Genomic DNA, 9,200 nt, shown 5'->3' on the forward strand with positions numbered 1-9,200 from the left:
ACCAGGGTTAAATCAGTCTCTCACATCATTAAAAACCATTTAATCATATTGTTTTTTCATGTATGATTAAAATAAAAGCATGCATCAAAAGCACACAGCCTGTTAGCCAACAGGGCTTCAAATTGTGTTCTTAACTGACTCTCCTGTATAAATAAAGATTTATTATAACATGCAAGGGCAGTTCCAGTGTCATGTTAAAATGTGATTGTGTCGATCTCTGGAGGTAAAGTTCCAACAGCTGTGCACCCAAACATCCTGCTGATTTATATCATTTTTAATAATAAAAAAAACTGCTTATTTAGCAAATATATGCACTTTTACTTTGAATAACATAACTTTCAGATAGCACATTTAAACAAAGTCACACTATGTTACATGATGCAAACAACTGTCCATTTTACAGCAAGTTAATAGGAAAAGGTGGACGTCAGGGTGTAAAAGAGATGAGGTTGAGTGGAGACACCCTCCTGACTGGAGTGTTGTTGTTGGAGAGCGGCGCAAACAGATCTGCGGACGGTGTTTCAATTTGATCTCTAACCTGCGAGATCTGCCTCAACAGGGCTTTCCCCTCTTCTCGAGCCTACAAACAGAGAGACAGTTAGCACCGTTTCCACGGCGCCGCATCAGCTGACGATGGGAAAACACAGGCGCACTTACGTCGTTGTAGTCGCAACATCGCTGAGCGCAGAGCGACGCCTCGTCGTAGAGCTTGTTTTTGAAATAGTACTGACCCAGGTACCGCAGAGCTGTGCTCACCTCAGCGTGCTCCAATTGCTCCTGAAATAAGAACATCTTGTAAAAAAAATGGAATGAAACTCCCAACATTTTACTTCAACCGTTTCCAGATCGGTGCACAAGTTGCAGATTGGTCATGAAAAGAGGCGGCCGTGCACTGACCCCGCAGGAAAAGATGTCCTGTATGTAAAGCATGTAACACTGAGCGGCGTCATCAGACTCGTTCAGCTGCTCATGGAGTCTGAAACAGAGGAACACAGACAATTCACAGCTCTGGATGATGCAAACACCACTGAGCATACATTTAAGCCAAAAAAGGGAGATGGATTATATGCCTATGGCAACTTACTTTGCCAGTTTGAGCAGAGCCATTTTCTCTACATCTCCAACAGAGTATGCCCTCCAGTAACACTGCACAAGAAGGGAGCATCCATCAGCTCTTCACTATAAGGGACTAATGGAATAATAGCTCACTGACAGGCGTATCCTACCTTCTTTGCTTCGGCTTGTTGTGACAGCTTTTCATAGCTTTCACCCAGTGCGACCAACATACGCGAGTCATTGGGTCTGTAAAAGAAAGACCACTTCATCAACCATTGCAAGGCTACAGTATTGTGTTTGGGAGAACGAGTGTTCAACATACCGGAGTTGGTGAGCCTTCCGATAATAATACAAACAGTAAAATGGCATCCTGAGGATCTCATATGTTTGACCCAGACCATACCAGGCTCGGTAGTCACGCTTGTTCACCTCGATGGCATGTCTGAAATAGAAAGAAAACTTTATGCACTTGATGGACGAATCTCTCCTAAAAGTGGGCGATGATTCCAGTTTCAGGCTGACCTGTATGCTTGTATGGCAGCTGAAGTGTTCTTCATCTCCATGTACTCGTGGCCCATGAGGGTCCAGGCACCGAGGCAGCGAGGGTTGAGTTTGAGGGCCCGCTGGAAGTACAGCGCTGCCTTCTCGTGCTGAGAGCGTAAACTGTAATAGTTTCCTTTGGGTGACACAAGATAAATTACTTAAATACGATAAATAGGCTCAGATTAAGAGATTAAAAAGTTCCCTCAACAAAACTGCTAATCTGTTTACTTTAACACTTACCAATGACGCAGCATGTCTCCACTCTGTACTTATCAATCTCCACCAGGTTGTGGGCCAAGTAGCTCAACTCTGGCTTCATACTCTAAAACCCAGCAGAATATTAACATCTTAATCTTTTGACTTTTAGATTTAGAGGCTTTAACCAAACTCAACAAACCAAACCGGACATTGTACGGCTTGAACAGCAAACTCACTTTGACATACAACAGGTTGGAGAACGTGTCCATGTTGTCGATTCTGTAGGGGTCCCGATCCCTCAGCTCGTTGAACATAGCCAAAGCTTGGTCAATATCTGAAATCAAAAGGACGACGAGTGCTGTTTTAACGCTGCGTCTCTCTTCTGATGACGAAACATCTCTCAAAAGGTGAAATACTCACCTCTGATATTGTGGTAGGCAACAGCAATCTGGGAGATTATATAAGTACTTTTAGAGAAGCCAGCTTCAATCAGGTTCTGGTATTTCTGCAGCGCTTCTTTGATCATTTGTAACTCTGTGTACATGTGAGCCATGAAGAAGTCTTTGATCCAGCAGTCTGGCAGAGACAGTGATTTCAACTGTGGATAAAGACCAAGAGAGAAAAACATCTCAACTACTTGAAATCATCTTCTCTTTAAATTGCCGACTGTCAGATCACATTTTTTGCCTGGAATGTTGTCTTAAAGGCTTTTATTTTTACCATTTCATTGTTCGTGACAAGGTTTCCAAGCTCCAGCCAGGCTCCCCAGTGAAGAGGAAGGGCATGAATTGCCTCAACAAACACCTCCACTGCCTCCTTTATCAAATCAAGCTTTCGAAGTACCACACCATACCTGCATTTACACACACACACGCACACGCACGCACACACACACACACACGGGTCACAATCAGGCTGACAGGCTCCTGTAAAAAGGTGGGAAGGAGAGAATTTAATTTAAAGTTATGATTCTTACAGATATAAGGTGAAGCCATCCAATTCTCCTGCGATGTGCTTCTTACTGAGCTCCACCCTCAGTTCCCGTAAAGCTTCGTTTCGTACCTGACCCTTCTCCAACGGACCTAGAATCAAATATTGAATGATTCTGACAAAGAATTACAAATGAATTTGGTGGTCTGTAAATAAAAAAACAATCAAGTCCTTACCCAGGCTGTCCACAGTTTCATCATCTTTCTTTTTCTCTCCTGACTAAAAAAAAAAAAAATCCCTTGCTGTTAAAATATTCCCCAAACATAAGCTGCCTTTTCTTGAAAAAGAATCAAAGATTAAGGTATAGGTGTGTAATGAATACAAACTCACCAGGTAACGAGAATACATGTATAAGAAATAAGACTTCTGACTGCAGCAGCCTTTCAGAAAATACGCAGCCCGATCATATTCTTTCAGATCAAAGTAGGATTTAGCCAGTGTAAGGGCATCCAGGTCTTGAGCATCTTCCTGTGATTGGACAGATATAAAGGAAAAACATCTAGAACAAACTATAACATCTAGAACAAACTATAACAGAATAAAATAGTATTACAAAAAAGCAGACCTCAGTAAAGGGCGGCGATGGAGGTAATTCATCCTTTGGAAGAGGTGCCAAAGCAAATGCTAATTCAGAAGCCCTAGAATGATGAATAATGATAAATAAAGAAATTGTTCAACTTATATGATAGATAACAATTGCAATAAGTACTACACGTGAATAAAATATCTGAATTCTGTTTCTGCGACGCATCTACATTCTAATACCTTTTATTTTATACCTAACAGTACAAAATTAGGAACAGAAATACTTTGCAACTAAATTCTAAAGAATCGCTGCTACTAATGTATTCAGGCAAGCTCATATGATTTTGAACCAACACCCCATGTTTTCCTACATTTCAAAAACGCTATTGCCTGGAATCGATATTACTTACCCACAAATTATTCACAAGTCTTATGGGTTTTCAAATAAATAGTTATATTTAAGCGTTTGCAACAATAATGAAACTTTCCAAGGCTCAGGCGTTAGAAAATTACTTTACTGAGGTGTGTGAACAACACTGCTACCGTGGCTAACACTGAGTATTTGCGTATTAAGACAGGATAACAGGGTAAAGAACTATGCCAGTAATGGCATATTATTCAGTCTCACCACTTGACGCTGTGTAAAAGTCCTCTTTCTTTGCAAAGACATATTACTGATATAAGCTGTTTTTTTATTTGCACTAAATCCCCAAACTCACTACAGAGAGCCGCCATTTTTGTATAGCGCCGAGCAAGCACGCTATTGGTGGAAGACGAGAGAGGAAGTCCAGCCCCTGAAATTACGTAGCTTCCGGTAACAGTCGCGACTAGAATAGAGGAGGCGCTCCTTAATATTATTCAGGAAAACGAATTCAAAATTATTTAAAGTAAAAGTTCACTAAGATACACTAAGAAACACTTTGAACCTGACTGAAGTCTTTGTTGTTTCTAAACTCAACAAAAATAAATGCAACAGTCTCATTGTGAATTGTATCTGTGAATTGTATCTCTAAATTAAATGTTATTATTTTATTACCTCACCATAACCACCACTTTGTACACCAGCTCAGACTCCTTCTAATAGCGGAGAAACTCCCAAGATCCAATTTTAGCATTTGGGGTTGGACCGTAGAGGCCCTTAGGCATGACCTTCAGGAGAAAAACAGAGGAGTCAAAGACACAAATAAAGTAGGAACATTACAACTGTGACGTATAAAAATCCAGTCAGTCATAGGTAAAAAACAAAACATATAGCAATGCATTTCCATTACTAGAAGAGAAAATTCTAACTATATTTGATAAACAGAATAAACTACTGACTCAAAGAAAAACAAGCCACAAAAACCTGGTAGGTGTACTACAAAAGATTACACTCGCACTTGAATCCACAGGACAAAAGTTCCACTAGCTTTTATCACGGTTAAAACTTGTTCTTCGGGTTTTGCTTGGTAAGGATGATTGTCCTCTAAAAGTTCTCGACAGGAAAGCCAATTCTTTTGTGCCAACAATACAAAGCCTCTTTTGATCACAGAGCTTATTGATGCCTGATGGTGCCTGCGCCTGGATTGTTCAGCAATTTTGTCGATTTCATGTAACATCTTGGTTGTATCTGTAGACCCATCAGTCTTATTTAGTTAAAATGAGCAGAAAGGTTAGGAATTAAACAAATATCTGCTGTATCCAATATGGCCAAGGGGTGGCAGTACATAACCAGACTCACCAAATGAAGGAAGGAAAAACAAGAAAGAAATGCTCCACTGCAGCCATTCGGCTTGTAACTTCGGACATAACAGGAAAGATTTGGAAAAATGGAGGGTTGAATAATTTTTCAAATACACTGATTTTTAGATTGTAATGTCTTTTTGAGCACATTCATTTAACACGTCACAACTAACTCTTATCAGGAAACATAATGGGAAAAAAAATGCTGCATAAATCTCACTTGTTAGTCATGTTATTTCCAATTAGGCTCAAAATTCATCCTGGCAGAAAGGCTGCTGAGGCCCATTGTATTCCTTTGCTCCATTTGGATGCAGCACCTTCCCCCCCTGTCTGTTTTCTGTTAGATGTTCTCTGTCAGACATGTTTCCCTATTCTCCCGAGCAGAAGCCAGATAAAAGACTGACAAAGTAATCAAGCAGCGCTGGAGTTTACAAGGACAAGCACATGGCTCAGTGAGCAGGTTAAAAGCACTGCGGCTATACGCCACATCCATTGTTTTCATTGAACCTGCCACACAATATCCACACGAATTCCAGAGCTCTCACTGCAACTCCATGACGCCCTTGTGACTGCGGCGTACCTGCAGGATTTGATAGTGGACATGTGTCCGAATGTATATGTGGAGTCTGCCGTAAAGTCTCGTTGTTTTAGAGATGCCTGTTTGTTTTTCTTCCACTACTACAACCACATCTGTACAGTGGATTACAGAGGATTAGAGATGCATCCGCATTTGTAACAATTTTCGGTGCCAGTTGTCGTCCACTTATGTGTCAGCACTTTCTGACACAAAGCTGAAATGCATACTGCCGACTGCGGTACGTACACAGACATTTCTAAAACTAATATTGCCTCAATAAAATTGCTAGTGTGGCAGTTATTAGTGTGTTATAACGGCAAAATGTCTCATTTAAGGAGAACAAAAGTTCAAATGAGCTCAGCGTGCATGAGTCTATTGTTATTATCACCATCATTATAGTAAATAAAGTCTCACTGACAGAAGATATGGAGATGCTACATGCCGGTGCCAAGTGGTCTGCAACCACTTTATTGATGACTGATTTTCAAGAAATCTGAGCAAATTATAGCAGAATGATGAATGATATTATGAAAATGGAAACCCCGTGAGGGTCGAATGACAACATCACATCATATTTCTCTTTATTTGGCATCTGGAGCCGTCGATGCAGAGATACATGTAGCACATTCTAATCAAACCTTCAGAGATGATGTACAAATATCTAGAGCCAAACAGACGCACCAGTGCCTCATTATCATGCGCAGTACGGTTACCAGAGATCAAATGTGTACTTTCCACCACTAAAAAATACATCAAACTCTACTTGGCTATGCAACTGAGCTGATTCAACATCGTTTTTCAAATTCTCCGTGTCTCTGGTTTTATATAAAATAAGATGATTTAAAAATGACCTGTTGCTGTTCAAGTACATCACCCTCGCTGTTTGAGGTCAATATTATTGATCAGGAGTATCAGCCCTTGAAATCGGCAAAAGAGCATCTGCAACATAAATTACCTGCGATATCTTCTATCGTTTTTGAGTGATTTATTCTGGACCAAGAGTTAAAAACAGTGGCCATTTGCCTCCTTGGGTACCAAGAGCGTGACTCAGTAGCTCTGAAAACCCACATTGGTCAAATACTAACGTGGAGGCGTCACGCGATGCTCTCCAGAAACATGTGAAGCCTTCCGTCATGGCTGTTACAGATGTGTGATGTTCGTGCACAGAGGGAGAGAGGAGCGATCTGTTTTGGGCATGAGATGAATTTGCCCTGTGGGACAGGTGCTGAGAGGAGCGGGAGCAGACACAATAAATCTAATGTTACGCGCGAACCCTGGATTTCCACTTCAGAGGAACGCGGGGAACATGTAACTAATGGTGGATCCATATGGAAATGCTCCGTCAACGATGTGCTTTTATGCCAGAGGTTCTATTTCCTGTAACATGATAACCCCTCTGACCCTCTTTCATCAGCATAAACCAGCTGGTGGACAAAGAACCACACCGAGTCAACCTCGGTTACCCTCCATTCGAGCCAGACGCCCCTGTTTTAACCAAAATGGTGGGCAAAAACAACATATCCATGGGCTCCGTGAGTTCAAACACAATCAACAGGAGAATTGATTCAGGCCAGGAATGACAGCAGGGAATGAGAAGGAGAGTGATGTTTTCTTCACCCAAGGCCATGTAAATACATGAGTTAATAGTTTATGATTCATGACTTTATACATGAATTCTGATATCAATTCTCTTTCGTCTATGAAACCTACGAGGAGTATTGTAAATTTATAGCAGGGCTGCAAGGTTCTCTGTTGCCCACATGGTGCAGCGCTCCCAGTTAATTAAGAAGTGGGGGCTATTGTTTATTGTGGCTTATCATGGTGTTGCAGAGATACCGCCGCTGACGAAGTGATGCGGCTTTTCATTTTTAGGCATTTAAACTCATTTGAAATTCGGCTTCTTTTGGTTTATGTCATTATTCTGTTTCATTGTTCCTGTCCTTATCTTTTGTCCACTGCAGTTCTACCTAATTAGCTTCACAGGGTGCTGGAGAAGGAGTGGTCAGTGGGCGATGATGACACACACCATTCCCTCACACACTCACCCGGAGGTAAGTGTGAGCTTCTGCTCAACGTAATGTGCATGTCATTGGGCTGATCATCACACTGTCTCATGGCAGCAAATTTGCTAAAAATCCAACATGGACACAATAACTGGTCAGGCAGGTACCCTAAACATATAGGTGCACAGATTTTATGATGGCGCCTCTAGTGTTGTCACCTCTTGACCTACGCGGCTCGACCTCCTGAACCCCACTCGGTAACAGTCACCACAAACTCACACTGACTCGAATAAAAGTTTTAAGGGGGAGGAAATCTCTAAAAATACCAAACAATTCCACTCTGGAAGGATCAATATTGAGATATTATATTTGAGCTGTTGCAAAACTAAAGAACTGACTGAAGTTTGTGTTAAATGACCTGTTGAAAAGATCCCAAAACAAGTTCCTCCGCTCTTATTAAAGTGAAACAAAGAGCACACAAAGATGACATTATCGTGTTGTTTTTGAATGAATGTGACACGTCGGTGCCGCCTTTTTTCCGGCCTCAGTAACTCGTTCCCACGCTAAGACCTGTTAGCTCTAATGTTTGGAAACACTAACTGCACAACTGCCTCTCAGGCGGCCTAACGAACAGCAACAGATGAAATATCCCCGCGGACAAAACAACACGTGAACTGAGCGTTGTGTCAAACCCTCACCACGCTGCCCCTCGCTGGAAGTGTCCTCATCTTTTTATGGGCTGTATTGGATGAATTCTACTACCTGTATTTATTGTAATTACTGGCAGAGAAGAGCTATGTATTTCTCTCTCTCTTTTAAAAAAAAATAAAGGCCAAGAAGAAGAAGCACATTGGAAACTTCAGTTGTAGAAAAGTGCTGAAGCCATTGAGTTCCCATTATGTCTGTTTTATCCCTCAAATTCCTCCTATTATATTCTCCCACAGTGGTGCACCTTGAGCTTATAAAAGCAATTTAGGAACTGAAAACATTTCTTTCCTCTCTTTGTCTGTGCAAGTCTTTGTTTTAAATTCTTGCACACGGTGGCCCTAAAACTAAATTAATTAAAAACTGAGCAGGATAATTAATAAGCATTGGAACAGGGACAAAAGAATGAATCTGATGACAAAGAATGATTCAGTGCCCTTTGAAAGAGTTCCTGCAATTCAATTAAGATTTCAAATTTAAGTGATGTTTAGTCTATTTAAGATGTAACAGAAGCGAGTTGTTATATTGTGTTTTATTAAGCACCATCTTTTCCGCCTGAATTGGGAAATATCGATTTTCTCTTTTCTTTTTGGAGCATCAGAATGTATCAAAAGAAGTGATTTGCTTCTTTGTATAAGTCTGAGAGGGGGCAAAGGGGCACTTTTCACTCACTTATTGCAGGTATCTAATAAAAATGGTAGCAAAATGTATTGAAAAAGTGAAAAGCGTGAATAAGCCAACCACCATGCAGCATGAATGAATAACCATCAGCCTTCTGACTCATTTTGCACCTTGACCCTTGCAGAAAATCAAGTGCTATTATGTACACTCAATGAAATGTACTTTAAAACACGTTCTATTAAACTTTACATAACTCTTAA

General features: G+C 40.8%; 1 protein-coding gene across 1 annotated transcript; it reads right to left on the bottom strand.

Annotated features, from left to right (window-relative positions):
- Positions 1 to 258: 258 nt before the first annotated feature.
- On the bottom strand, positions 259 to 4,098 carry cdc23 (CDC23 (cell division cycle 23, yeast, homolog)). Its single transcript, XM_057054249.1, has 16 exons — positions 3,941 to 4,098; positions 3,353 to 3,425; positions 3,118 to 3,255; positions 2,964 to 3,006; positions 2,774 to 2,879; positions 2,518 to 2,650; positions 2,218 to 2,395; positions 2,034 to 2,131; positions 1,840 to 1,921; positions 1,579 to 1,732; positions 1,379 to 1,498; positions 1,227 to 1,302; positions 1,085 to 1,146; positions 898 to 976; positions 658 to 777; positions 259 to 580 (listed from the first exon to the last, which is right to left on the bottom strand). Exons 1-16 carry the CDS (start codon positions 4,045 to 4,047, stop codon positions 428 to 430), a joined length of 1,722 nt encoding a protein of 573 aa, XP_056910229.1. The 5' UTR covers positions 4,048 to 4,098; the 3' UTR covers positions 259 to 427.
- Between the last annotated feature and the right edge of the window lie 5,102 nt (positions 4,099 to 9,200).

This window comes from Takifugu flavidus, chromosome 14 (genome assembly GCF_003711565.1).
Source record: "Takifugu flavidus isolate HTHZ2018 chromosome 14, ASM371156v2, whole genome shotgun sequence".
NCBI lineage: Eukaryota > Metazoa > Chordata > Actinopteri > Tetraodontiformes > Tetraodontidae > Takifugu > Takifugu flavidus.

What these genes read in the sequence shown, in the direction of transcription:
- cdc23 (XM_057054249.1), bottom strand. Translation starts at nt 4,047, where the DNA reads ATGGCGGCTCTCTGTAGTGAGTTTGGGGATTTAGTGCAAATAAAAAAA. An exon ending in CCAACCTGTTGTATGTCAAA is followed by an intron (nt 1,922 to 2,033) that starts GTGAGTTTGCTG and finishes GCTGGGTTTTAG; the next exon opens with AGTATGAAGCCAGAGTTGAG. An exon ending in AGGACATCTTTTCCTGCGGG is followed by an intron (nt 778 to 897) that starts GTCAGTGCACGG and finishes TTCTTATTTCAG; the next exon opens with GAGCAATTGGAGCACGCTGA.